The 13,796-nt window shown below is 39.9% G+C and overlaps 1 protein-coding gene across 1 annotated transcript in view; it reads right to left on the reverse strand.

Annotated features, from left to right (window-relative positions):
* Positions 1-13,796, reverse strand: part of PIEZO2 (piezo type mechanosensitive ion channel component 2) — a 680,804-nt gene that overhangs the window by 258,286 nt on the left and 408,722 nt on the right. The window contains exon 5 of the mRNA XM_012558213.2: positions 6,361-6,523. Within this exon, the coding sequence (XP_012413667.1) occupies positions 6,361-6,523 (163 nt within the window). The remainder of the gene's footprint in view (positions 1-6,360; positions 6,524-13,796) is intronic.

Here is a 13,796-nt window from a genome sequence, read left to right on the forward strand (position 1 = left end):
CCTGCATGCAATGCTTCTGCCAAAACTACCATCTGTGAACTTACACAATGCCTTATTCACCGTCATGGCATCCCACACAGCATTGCCTCAGATGAAAGGACTCATCTCACAGCAAATGAAATGTGGCAGTGGACCCATGATCATGGAATTTACCAGTCTTACCATGTTCCCATCATCTTGAATCAGCTGGCTTTACAGAATGATGGAATGGCCTTCTAAAGACACAGTTATGGCACCCACTAGGTGGCAATATCTTACAGGGTTGGGGCAATGTTCTCCAGGAGGTTGTATATGCTCTAAACCAGCATCCAATATATGGTGCTGTTTCTCCTATAGCCAGGATTCATGGGTCCAGGAATCGAGGGGTGGAAATGGGAGTGGTACCATTCACTATTACCCCTAGTGACCCACTTGCAAGATTTTTGCTTGCTGTCCCCACGACCTTATGCTCTGAAGGTCTAGAGGTCTTAGTTCCACAGGGAGAAATGCTCCCACCTGGAGATACATCACTGATTCCCTTGAAGTGGAAGCTAAGAATGCCACCTGGCACCTTTGGGCTCCTTATGCCTCTGGATCAACAGGCAAAGAAGGGAGTTACCATACTGGCTGGTGTGATCGATCCTGATTACCAACAGGAAATTGGATTGATATTAAATAATGGAGGCAAAGAAGAGTATGTCTGGAATGCAGGAGATCCCATAGGGCATCTCTTGGTACTACCATGCCCTGTGATTAAAGTCAATGGAAAACTACAGCAACCGAATTCTGACATGACTACTAATGACTCAGACCCTTCAGGAATGAAGGCTTGGGTCACCCCACCAGGCAAAGAACCATAACCATCTGATGTGCTTGCTGGGAGCAAAGGGAATATGGAATGGGAGGTGGAAGAAGGTAGTTCTAAATACCAGTTACAGCAACGTGACCAGTTGCAGAAACGGGGACTGTAATTGTTATGAGTATTTCTGCTTTGTATGTGTGTATCAAGTATTTTTGTTTCCTCCACTTATAAAAGATGTAAACAGGGCTAGTGAGTCTTTGTTTGTACGTGTGTTAGTTGTATCAAATTAGGTGCAAGTATGACTTTATAATTGTCTTTATTCAAAGATTATGTATGGTTTAAGAAGATGTGTACATGTGCCATGTTGACAAGGGGTAGACTGTGATGGTTAAGATTATGTGTCAACTTGGCTGGGCCATGATTCTCAGCATTTATATGTGATCACTCTCATGACTGAATCTGCTATGAGTAGCCAATCAATTGAAAGGGAGTTTCCTTGGGGGCATGGCCTGCATTCACATATGAGCAGACATTCTTGCTTTTTGCTTGTTCTGGATCCTGTGGCTGACTCCTGTTCATCTGACCTCTGGTTCTTGGGACTTGAGCTTATCTGCCAATCTTGAGATTCACTGATCTTCACAGCCTGTGAGGAGAGTCCTGCTTTCTAACCTACCAATCTTGGGTTCATGAGCCCCTGAGGCTACATGAATTGGGACAAGCCTCTATCCTAATCCACGGACTTGGGATGTTCCAGCCTCTACAATAGGGTGAGCTGTTTCTTTGATATAAATCTCTCTCTATATATATAATTATATGCTTTACTGGTTTTGCTGCTCTAGAGAACCCCGTCTTAGACAGCATCCTAAATGGTTGCACGCTTCAAAAGGTTGTGTCTATATGTTTTAAAAAATAGAATCTTGTTATATGTAAAGCAGGTAAGAGGAGCCCTGGTGGTACAGTCGATAAACACTTGGATGCTAACCAAAAGTTTGGCTGTTTAAACCCACACAGAGGCACCTCAGAAGAAAGGTTTGATGATCTGCTTCTGTAAAGATAACAGCCTAGAAAACACTATGGGGGAGTTCTACTTTGTCACATGGGGTCCCTATGAGTCAAAATCAACTAGAGGGCATCTAACAACAACAATAAAGCACGTGAACTTGGACTGTCTCAGGTTAACCAGTAACCAAGTTGCCATCCAGCAGACTCTGACTCATGACGACCCCACATGTGTCAAAGTAGAACTGTGCTCCATAGGGTTTTCAATTGCTGATTTATCAGAAGTAGATCACCAGACCTTTCTTCCAAGGTGCCTCTGGGTAGGACTCAAACCTCCAACCTTTCAGTTAGCAGCTGAGCAAGTTAGAACCCACCAAATGCTGAATACCTGGTTAAAAGGTGAAAATTAAGAGATTTTCTTCTCCCATTCTTTCTTTCCTACTCTTTAAAAAGGAGTTACTTGCATCTCAAAGCTGAAACTTGAAGCTGACTGAGCACAGTTGGTCCTTTCATGAGCTAGAACACAGATGCCACAAGAGCTGAGTGGGTGTCATGGATTGAATTGTGTCCCCCCCAAAATGTTTGTAGCAACTTGGCTAGGTCATGATTCCCAGTATTGTATGATTGTGTAATCTGATGTGATTTCCTTATGTGTTGCAAACTCTATCACTATGAGGTTATATGTGATCTCCTTATGTGTTGTAAATTCTGTCACTGTGATGAGGTTATACTGATGAGGTTGACAAGATTAGATAGTGTCTGAATGCGATCTCTTTTGAGATAGAGAGAAGCAAGCAGAGACACATGGGAACCTCATACCACCAAGAAAGCAGTGCCGGGAGTAGAGTGCATCATTTGGACCTGAGGTTCCTGTGTTGAGATGCTCCTAGACAAAGGGATGACAGATGACATGGACCTTCCTCCAGAGCTGACAGATGGAGAAAGCATTCCCTTGGAGGGGAAGCCCTGAATTTGGACTTGTAGCCTACTGGACTGTGAAAGAATAAACCTCTCTTTGTTAAAGCCATCCACCCGTGGTATTTCTGTTAGAGTAGCACTAGATGACTAAGACAGTGGGTAACTGGTATCAGAAAGCAGGGTAAAGCGTTTGAGGTTATTTCCAAATAACCTTAGCAGGACCTAAATATTACATGCCTGAATTTTTAGCAGATAAGGGCAAATTTATACTGGAATGTTAATTTGCCCATCATACATAATTTATCACACTTATAAGATATCTCTTTAAGCAGATAAAAATTATGACTTCAATTCTTATTTGAATAAACATTTAATGTATCAGAAATTGGCTTTAATAATACCTTAAAATACTACTTGCTTCAAAAAATGAAGCTTCAAGCCTCATGAAACAGCTAAAAAGAGTTAAAGGTATAGGAATACACAAGATAATACCAGTTTGGTGAAATTATATACTGTATTAGTGCACAGATAATTCTCTTCTCCACAGTTTAGTTTTCCTAATACAATTTATTTTTGTTTTTGTTTTTTTTTTAAGATTTCAGAATATGAATCTTTCTCCCAGTTAGGATTTGTAGGTCTGCTCCTGAATTAAAATGACAAATAAACCAGAGCACAAGCATGTCAGCCTCAAGAGAAGCTTCTTTGGCACTTGAGGGAGGGAGCATGGCTCCCTTACTGAGGTCTGTTCTGTAAGACGCAAAAGAGAGGCCAAGGCTGACAGTGAGGAAGATGTCTCTGCAGCTGCCCCCAAGGGACTTTGAGGGGAATCCTCTAATCATGGTCACCTTTACAGTGGTCAGCTTGAGCCTCAACCTCAAGTCAATGAAGAGGAGGGAAGACTCCAGAGTCGGCTCCAGGGATTAGCTGCTATTTTACTAAAACAATGCTGGATTGGAAAAGGAATTTCCCCAGGCACCAGTGGATTAATCTGGCCATTTCTCCACTGAGATAAATGAAAGAAGAAATAATGCCAGCAAACACTGTTCTTCCAAAATAGCTTCAAAATCCAAACATTCTACAGTTCAAGAGCCAAGATTTATAAGCAGCAGGGAGTATGTTGCGGTCTTCAAAAATTAAATAAATTTCCTTGCTTATTTTGGTCACGTCTTTTCAGACTCAAGTACAGCTTGCTTAGACATAAGAAATATTTCTTTGTAGATTAATCTCAGAAGTGATTTAGTTTTATTCATTTTTCAGACAACATGTGATTAGTTTTTATTTCACTATAATTACTTTTTACACTAAGTACCTTTTTATGTTTGCCTTAAAAATAGCAGAATGCTCATATGGAATGTGATTATATATCTTTTACCCATAAGGATTTTAGGAAATAATATCATTTCTACTTGTCATAGGTTTATTGCATTATATCCTTTCTTTACATTTTTAAATTATTTCTTTTGTTGTTGTTGAGAATATACACAGCAAAACATACACCAATTCAACAGTTTCTGTATGTACAATTCAGTGACATTGATTAGATTTGCCAAGTTGTGCAACCATTCTCACCTTCTTTTCTAGTTGTTCCTCCTCAATTAATATAAACTCACTGCCCACTAAGATTCCTATCTAATTTTTCAAGTTGCTATTGTCAATTTGATATCATGTAAATAGGTCTGAAAAGAGCATAATGCTCAAGGCAGACATTTTTTACTAGTTCAGTTAAACTATTGTTTGTTTTTAAGAAGACTTCAGGGGATATTTTTGGTTTAAGGTTTAAACATTATCTCAGGACAATAGTTTTACGGGTTCATCCAGTCCCTTTGGCTCCAGAAAGTCTGCAGTCCATGAGAACTTGAAATTCTGTTTGGCATTTTCTCCCTTTTGATCAGGATTCTTCTACAGAATCCTTGATTAAAATGTTCAGTAATGGCAGCTGAGTACCATCCAGTTCTTCCAGTCTCATGGCAAAGGTGGCAGTTGTTCCTGAAGTCAATTAGCCACATATTCCATATCTTCCTCCTATTGCTGATTCACCTTCTTCCTCTATTGGTCCAGGCGAATAGAGACCAATTGTTGTACCTTGGATGGCTGGTTGCAAGCTTTTAAGACACCAGGCACTATGTAACGAACTAGGAGGTAGAACAGAAGCACTAAACACTTTATTAAGCTAATTAACTGTGATGTCCCAGAAAACCATGACCCTAAACCTCCAAGCCAAGGAACCAAATCCCATGAGGTTTTTGGTTGTACATAAGCAACCTCAGTAGCTACTCTTTTTTTTTTTTTTTTGTCATACACGCATGGCAATATGCTGCCCCTTTGTGAAATGGTATCGGGTCATTTGCCGTAACTGAGAATTTTCATCCCTGATGACTTTGTGATGAACATTTTCAGTATAAGTGATTTCAGTTAACTTCAGTTATACATGTTTAATTTATTGCCACAGCTTATGACCAAAAACATTTGGTAATTGTGTTATGTGTCAAATCTCTAAATCAAATATTTTGTAGTACTTTTTCTTTGTAAACTTCACCTTCTAATTATTAAATCAATAACTTTTTAAATTGATGTCACCTAACTCATATAGGAGCCCTGGTGGTGCAGTGCTTAAGAGCTTGGAGCTAACCAAAAGGTCGCCAGTTTAAATCCACCAGCCATTCTTTGGAAAACCTATGGGGCAGTTCTACTCTGCCCTATAGGGTTGCTATGAGTCAGAATTGATTGGATGGCAATGAGTTTGTTTGTTTGGTTTGAACTCATATAACAATGTTCAGTTATTAAAACACAGCAGCATTTCACAGCAGGTCAGCAGACAGGGAGACAAGCTATCTGATACTCCTACACACCAAGGAATGAAATCTGACACAGTCCCGACAGTCACTCCTGAAAAGTTATCCACTCGCTACAGAGAAATTGCTCCTTATTGTTATCCTTTTTTTCCAATTCTTACACTTTTTCAAATATATATTTTCTCTGGACTGCTTTAAAATACTGTGATCCCAACACAATGAGTTACCACAATTACTCTTTGAACAGCTAGGTGCACAGACCTGAAGGTGACCCCTTTCAAGGAGGAATTGTTTTTCTCCTAAAACTGCCAAGTGTTACTTCTGCTCTAAATATTTTGCAATGACTAAGGTATCCAGAAGGAGTCCTGGTGGTGCAATGGTTGAGCGTTGGTCTGCTAACCAAAAGGATGGTGGTTCAAACCCACCTAGCAATTCTGTGGCAATCTGCTTCCATAAGGATCAGTCTTGAAAACTCTATGGGGGCATTTCTACTCTGTCACATGGGGGAGTTATGAGTGGGAATTGACTTAACAGCACCCAACAACAACAATGTATCCAGACTGATTAAACAACAATACTAAGATTTTAATAGGTTAACCATTTAAGATAAGATTAGACGATAGTTTGGAATAGTGAAGAGAATATTGGGTTCAAGTCAATGAAGCCACTTTCTTCTTACGAAGGTGTGAGTACTATCTACCCACCAACCCCGTGTGAGGCTGCTGTGCATAGTAATTGCCACCATTCCCATCCAGCACTGTCAATCACAAAGTACTATGCATACTTAGCTATTACTATTACAGTTCCACAACCTATTAAGGGCCATGGTCCTCAGAAATCAAAGAAGGAAGATGCATGTAGCAGATTTACCAATTCTTCATTTTCAAATTCCAGGTTATATTGTGCTGTGTCTTCTGTCACTGGTTTCTGAACGATGTTTTTACAGACGAGCCAGATGGTCAGACTAGCAAAGAACATCCCGATATCAGGCACAAACACTCTGATCCCATTGCCAGCGTCAGCTCCCTTTAAGCTATGGAGAAAAAAAAAAAAAAAGGGAGGAAATTTAGTTGTTCTTATATTTGTGGTCAAACCTTCTTCAAGTATGTTTGAGTCTTCTTAATGATTTAAAATAAAGAATGCTCGGTTTCTCCCTAAAAGGTACCAGAAAGCTTTTCATTATTTTCCAGTCTTATGAAATCTACTAGGAATTCAAAAGATTCCAGTGTTTTCCTGGAGTTTAAGAAATATCGTAAAGAACTCTAAACCAATTCTTCCTCCAAAAAATGCTAATGAATTACATTGCTATTAAATAAGCCACATGCTCAATAAAAATACAGTTGCTTGCAATCTCACTGAAGCAGTTAAAAACTAGACATGTAATAGCAGCTGGAATATATTTTACTTTAGGTGTAAATCTAAATCCCTAGAAGGGAAAAATAGAGAAAATGTTAAAAGCAATCCTTGAATCCAGGACCTCTTCACTATTCTGTATACTTAATTTGTTTTCCATGCTGTTCCAAGAAGGGTAGATCTAGGATGGTTCTTCTTTTAATCTTAGAGAAGTAACGTTAAACTTACAGTGACAAGATGTGGTTCAAGTCCAAGTATGATACTTACTAGCTGTCCTCCACTGGATGATAACTCATAATTTCTTCCTTTGTGCCAAAGAGATACTCAAATCTGTCTTCCTTATTTCATTTGAATGATTTTGGGGAAAAAAAATGGCACATAGTCTCACTCAAGCCTACTTTTTGAGAACAGTAACATCAATGAAGGAGCCCTGGTGGCGCAGTGATTAAAGCGCTCAACTGCCAACCAAAAAGGTCAGTGGTTCGAACCCATCATCTACTCCAAGGGAGAAAGAGGTGGCAATCTGCTACCATAAAGCCTTGGAAACTCTATGGGGCAGTTCTACTCTGCCCTATAGGGTCACCATGAGTCGGAATCGACTCAACGGCAGTAGGTTTTTTTTCTTAGCATCAATGAACATTTGGATAATTTTCACACCCACATGGCAGTTTGTTGCTATAACAGACGCTGAAGCACACATGATGTGGCAGGCAGCCCAGGCCAGAAGGCGAGGAACAGGGGGCAAAGGGCTTTAGTGGAAGAAGGGGAGATCAGTTCAGCAGATAATACAGACACCATCTGTGGATTTGAACACATCTAGTGTGTTACAGATTGAACTGTGTCCCCCCCCCCAAAAAAAAAAATGTGTTGTAAATCCTAATCTCTATGCCTGGGGTTATAATACCATTTGGGAACGGGTTGTCTTTGTTATGTTAATAAGACAGGATTAGTGTAGGGTGTATTTTGAGTCAAAATCTTTTGAGACATAAAAGAGATTAAAGGCAAGCTAGCAAGTACAGATGGGAGAAGAGAGATGCCAAGCCACATGAAGATCAACCAGGAGTAGAAGCTCAGAAGAAACAAGGACCTTCCCCTAGAGCAGACAAAGAAAGCCTTCTCCTAGAGCCAGCACCCTGAATTTGGACTTCTGGCCTCCTAAACTGTGAGAAAACAAATTTCTGTTTGTTAAAGCCACCCACCTGTGGTATTTCTGTGATAGCAGCACTGGATAACTAAGACACAGGGGTAATTCGTATGGGAATAAGAGGCAGATACTGAGTTGCTGGCATTGTGGCCAGCACACATCACCTCACTGGAAATGTGCTCTGGCCAGGCGCTCTCTCCTGTGAGTGTATGACAACAGGCGTGGTAGCCACAGCCACGGTGAACTTACCACCCTGCTCAGCACCCTGACAGGGTGGTCACATCTCTCAGGGCTGTGCTACAACCATTACCTGGTGTGCCACTGCAGTCCAGGTGACTGGGCCCTGGTGCTGGACTGATGTGTGGTGCTGTGACCACAGCACTCTTGTTATTACTAGAAGCCCACGTGAGGAGCAATTCCTGGCACATTCTCTGCTTCCCCAAACAAGAAGGAATAAACTTTGGCAAGGAAAAGCCAACAGAATGACTAGACGATATGAAGAGAAAGTTACACAGACTGAAGTTTACAAAAGGAGTTTAGGGTAGAGAAGATAGAGGCTGTGGCGTCAAGAGTCTGTGCTGGTACTGAAGATTCTAGATGAGATGCTCAGTGGAGAAATTAAGGGTGGGACTTAAAGGAGGGTTAAATCTTTGAAGAAATATTTCTCAGAGATAAAACTTGTTCAGGGATAGGAAGCAAAGGATGGGGTATATATTTTGCAATGATTATATATCTATACCTATCTATGTACCTATGTATGTACCTATTTATGTACATACGTATTCTTTACTTCCATATATGCTTTATGTGGTTAAGTATGCAGTGTATACATTTACCTTGTATATATTTTGTCAAAAACATTAAAATACAAAACAAACAAAGATACCCCCCACTACCACCAAAATCATTAATAATAATATCTACCACTTATTGAGCACTTACTTTGTGCCCAGCAGTGTGATAAGGGTTTGTACATGTTATTTAAACCATCTGACTATCATATAAAGTTAGGAATTATCATGATCCTCCTATTAAGTATGAGTAGCCATGATGGTGCAGTGGTTAAGAGCTCAGCTGCTAAACAAAAGGTTGGCAGTTCAAATCCACCAGTGGCTCCTTGGAAACCTTATGGGGCAGTTCTGCTCTGTCCTATAGAGTCACTATCAGTTGGAAATGACTGGACGGAATATTTATTATGTATGAACAAACTGAGACTTCAAAACGCACACTAACTTCACCTCCTTAAAATCACGTATGTGGTCAGTGAGAGAACAGAATTGTACTCAAGCTTGTTTGAAGCCTAAATGTTATGCTCTCAACCAACCCAACGTCTGTTTTATGCAGAGACGAGCTTATTTATATTTAACAAAAGAAAGCTCATACTTTGTCTATTATTTTGAAACTGATTTATTCCCTTAATATATCACTAATATTTTCACAGCACACTGGTTATTTTTATATATAGTTATGGCTATGGCCACATAGTATTTATTTAACTAGTCCATTGGTGTGTACATTGAGAATCTTTCCATTTATTTGTTACCATAATACACATGGAAGTTAAATCTTAACTGAATAAAGGGTCTTCAAATCTAGCATCTTCTAGGAATCAAACCACAGATCAGTCTAATTTGCTTTTAAAAAAATGATCTGAAAGATGGAAAGCTCTGCAAAATCTTCATTGTTTACAAATGATCCTATACTCTTCTAAACAAAGGAATATGAAAGTGATAAGAGAACCCTGTACCCTCATGAATAAAACAAACATAGCTGTGTCAGAGGTTTTAAAAAAACGCAAATTTGTTTCATTTGCGGCAAGAATAAAAAAAGTCATGAACATTTCAACCAAACTAAATTTATAATAATGAAATCTCATGATGGATTTTATCACAGGAAAAATATCAGGGTTCATTATACACTTAAAAAGGCCTAATGTGATCAAATATTGCCAACTAGAGCTAATCATCAGTAGAACTAGAGGGCAGAGGGGATCAAGGACAGAGACCAGAAAACACAAGCCAGCCTCGGATGGATGTTCCCAGTGTGGGGCTCCCTCAGGAGAGCAGGCTGGTACTGCTCAGGGCAATTGTGGCAGTTGAGATTATTCTTGCTGCTTCATGGAAAACAAATTGACTGGCATTTTATGACAAGTACCACTTGAGCGGAGTTGAGGAGAAAGGGTTCTCAGAGGAAGGTAACAGGAGCTGCAGCTGTGGCCTGAGCTACTTCTGGCCTCAGAGCAGAGACTCAGAAAGCCACCTCCTGCCCTTCCCTCCTGTGGACTGCACTGAGCTCCTGATTTGCAAACAGTCACTTGGAGGCAACAGCTTAAGGTATGTGCTACTTGGTTCCAGGGGAGACATTTCATAGCATACATGTATTCAGAGCACAAATGAATGCAGTCTGCAAAAGGAACAATTCTACCTGCGGTGACAGAATTCGGCTAGTGGATCTGGGCTTGGGCTCTGATCCCTACTTAAAATGGAATCCATCAGCCACAGAGGAGCTAATGTATTGACTACTACTCTTGGCTCGCTTAGTAAACAAAGTAGTACATTCATGAAACTGCCACTGTAGAAACAATGAGACTTCTGAAGAACATCAGGAAGACTATGTAACTTACTCATTGCTGATAAGGCCTTATTGATATACGTAAGATGAACGGAACACATGACAACTGATAAGTCATTTGGGCAACATCTTAACAAAAAATAAAGACCTTGTCTTCATTGTTTAGACTAGTCTGTACTAAAGTATATTCATCAGAATGTTAGTCCCCAGAAAATCTGTGCATTAAAACGAAACAAGACAAAAAAAAAAAAAATTTTTTTTTTTGGTCTAATAAGCTTTGCACATTACTGTAGTAAAGACAATGAGCAGTTCTACTGGTTTGAATTTATTTAAGCCTCTGTTTCCCAAACTTATTTGACCAGGAAACCATTTTACTTAAATTTCTTCTAACACTAACATTCAGAGCTAGTGTTTCATGGATCAGGCTTTGGGGTATCTTGGGCTAGAATCTGCTTGCTGTTGATGTTTTTGATTGAAATAAATAATTTGGAAATGATACTAACTTGTAGCTGATCCCCATAAATTCAATTTTTAATAGGCCTCTAATAACTTCAGCCCTTACGTATCTGTCAGTTTGTCGTACTGTGGGGACTTGAGTGTTGCTGTGATGCTGGAGGCTATGCCATTGGTATATCAAATATCAGCAGGATCACCCATGTTGGACAGGTTTCAGTGGAGTTTCCAGACTAAGATAGACTAGGAAGAAGGACCTGGTGGTCTACTTCTGAAAAAACTGCCAGTGAAAATCCTATGAATAGCAGCAGAACATTATATGGTATAGTGCCAGAAGATGAGCCCCTCAGGTAGGAAGGCACTCAAAATATGACTGGGGAAGAGGTGCCTCCTCAAGGGACAGTCAACTTTAATGTACTGAATGGAGTCAAGCTTTTGGGACCTTCATTTGCTGATGTGGTACGACTCAAAATGAGAAGAAACAACTGCAAATATCCATTAATAATAGGAACGTGGAATGTACAAAGTATGAATCTAGGAAAATTGGAAATCATCAAAAATAAAATGGAACACATAAACATCAATATTCTAGGCATTAGTGAGCTGAAATGGACTGGTAAGGGCCATTTTGAAACACACTGTCATATAGTCTACTATTCCAGGAATGAAAAATTGATAAGGAATGGTGTCGCATTGTCAAAAAAAAAAAAAAAATTAAGATCTATTCTGAAGGACAGCGCAGTCACTGATAGGATAATATCCATATGCCTACAAGGAAGACCAGTTAATATGATGATTATTCAAATTTACACAACAACCACTAAAGTCAAAGATGTAGAAATTGAAGATTTTTACCAACTTCTGCAGTCTGAAAATGATCAAACATACAGTCAAGATGTATTGATAATTACTGGTCGTTGGGATGTGAAAATTGGAAACGAAGAAGATCGGTAGTTGGAGAATATGGTCTTTGTGATAGAAACGATGCCAGAGATCTCATGAGAGAATTTTGCAAGACCAATGACTTCTTCATTTCAAATACCTGTTTTCAACAACATAAACAGTGACTATATGTGTGGACTATATTCCGAACCACCCAAGTGGCTAAAGATAAGGACATGCATGTAGTTTTTCATATGGATTTAAAAAAAAAACAAACGCATTTCGGAAATACCTCTCTTCCATTTACCTCCTCCCTCTTTGCTCAGCACTGGGTCTGGCCAGCTTCAGTGATCTCTGAGTCCTGTTGGCTGGAAGTAAATCCCATAAGGCGCCCTGACCCATTCTCTTGGCCTTGGAGAGGGAACAAATTAACAGATAGGGAAAAAATAAGTTACCTGCTCCCCTAAGCCAGGAACTTAGACAGCTCCTTTGCCTAGGCTCAGGCATAAGGGGTCCACAGACTTTGAGTGCCTTCCACCCCTGTATAGACTTGTGTGGACCCATCTCAACAGTGTAAGCCCTCAATACCACAGCACAACAAGGTAAACATCTGAAGTCTAGCTTCAACTGTTTCAGATGTGAAATGGCAATTTGTAACACTTGACACTGCTCTGACCTTTAAGCAGGCTTCTCATCTGTCTGTATCAGGGGCTTGAGGACTGGTGGCTCCATCCACGCCACCTAGCCACCTGCTACAGAGGTCCAAGAATAAGTGATGCCTCCCAGTCCTTACAGCCAACAGAGTAGGGTGCTCATAGTCTGGCTGCAAAACTCACCTACCTACTCACTCGAGGGAACAGGGAGACACTTTCCTTTCACACACTCAGGGGCAGCTGTCAGCCCCCTGCCTTGCTCAGCACGTGAGCATCTACTACAGCCAGATACCTGTGCCTACACCAATCACCCATGCCTCTCTAAGACTGTAGGTGAGACCCTGTACCAAACACTTGTTGATGAACTGCCTGGACACCTGAGCTGAATCCATACAGGAAAATTTAACGGACTCCTGGGAGCACATACTTAAAGAACTAACTACCTAGTGACAGGACGTAAGAGCTTCAAAGGTGCCAATAATCAAAATAGCACACACGAGCAGCCTATTTGGGCATATCAAAACAAAACAAAACAAGAACTAGGACACATTAAACACATATAAAATTATAATAACTTATTGATGGCTCGGAGAAAACAGTCAATATTAAATCACATAAAGAGACAGTCCATGATGGCTTCAGCAAGCTCCCAAAATAAAGAATCAATAAACTTTCTGGAGGAAGAGAATTTCTTGGAATTACCAGAAGCAGAATACAAAAGATTAATATACAGAACTCTTCTAGAAATTAGGAAGGAAATACGTTAAAAAGCAGAGAAAGCCAAAGAACATACATACAAAGCAGTAGTGGAACTTACAAAAGTTATTCAAGAGCATACTGAGAAATTTAATAGGCTGCAAGAATCCATAGAGACAGCAATCATAAATCAAGAAGATTGACAATAAAATTTCAGAATTAGACAACTCAATGGAAAGTCATAAGAGCAGAATTGAGGCAGTAGAAGTCAGAATTAGTGATGAAGATAAAGCACTTGACATCAACTAGCTTGAGGAAGAATCAGATAAAAGAATTAAAACGAATGAAGAAACTCTAAGAGTTATGTGGGACTCTATCAACACAAAGAACCTACAAGTGACTGGAGTACCAGAACGGGGGGGATAACAGAAAATACATAGAGAATTGTTGAACATTTGTTGACAGAAAACTTCCCTGATATCATGAAAGGTGAGATGATATCTATCCAAGATGCTCATTGAACCCCACATAAGGCAGATCCCAAAAGAAAGTCA

Source organism: Trichechus manatus, unplaced genomic scaffold (assembly GCF_000243295.1).
Source record: "Trichechus manatus latirostris isolate Lorelei unplaced genomic scaffold, TriManLat1.0 scaffold00146, whole genome shotgun sequence".
NCBI lineage: Eukaryota > Metazoa > Chordata > Mammalia > Sirenia > Trichechidae > Trichechus > Trichechus manatus.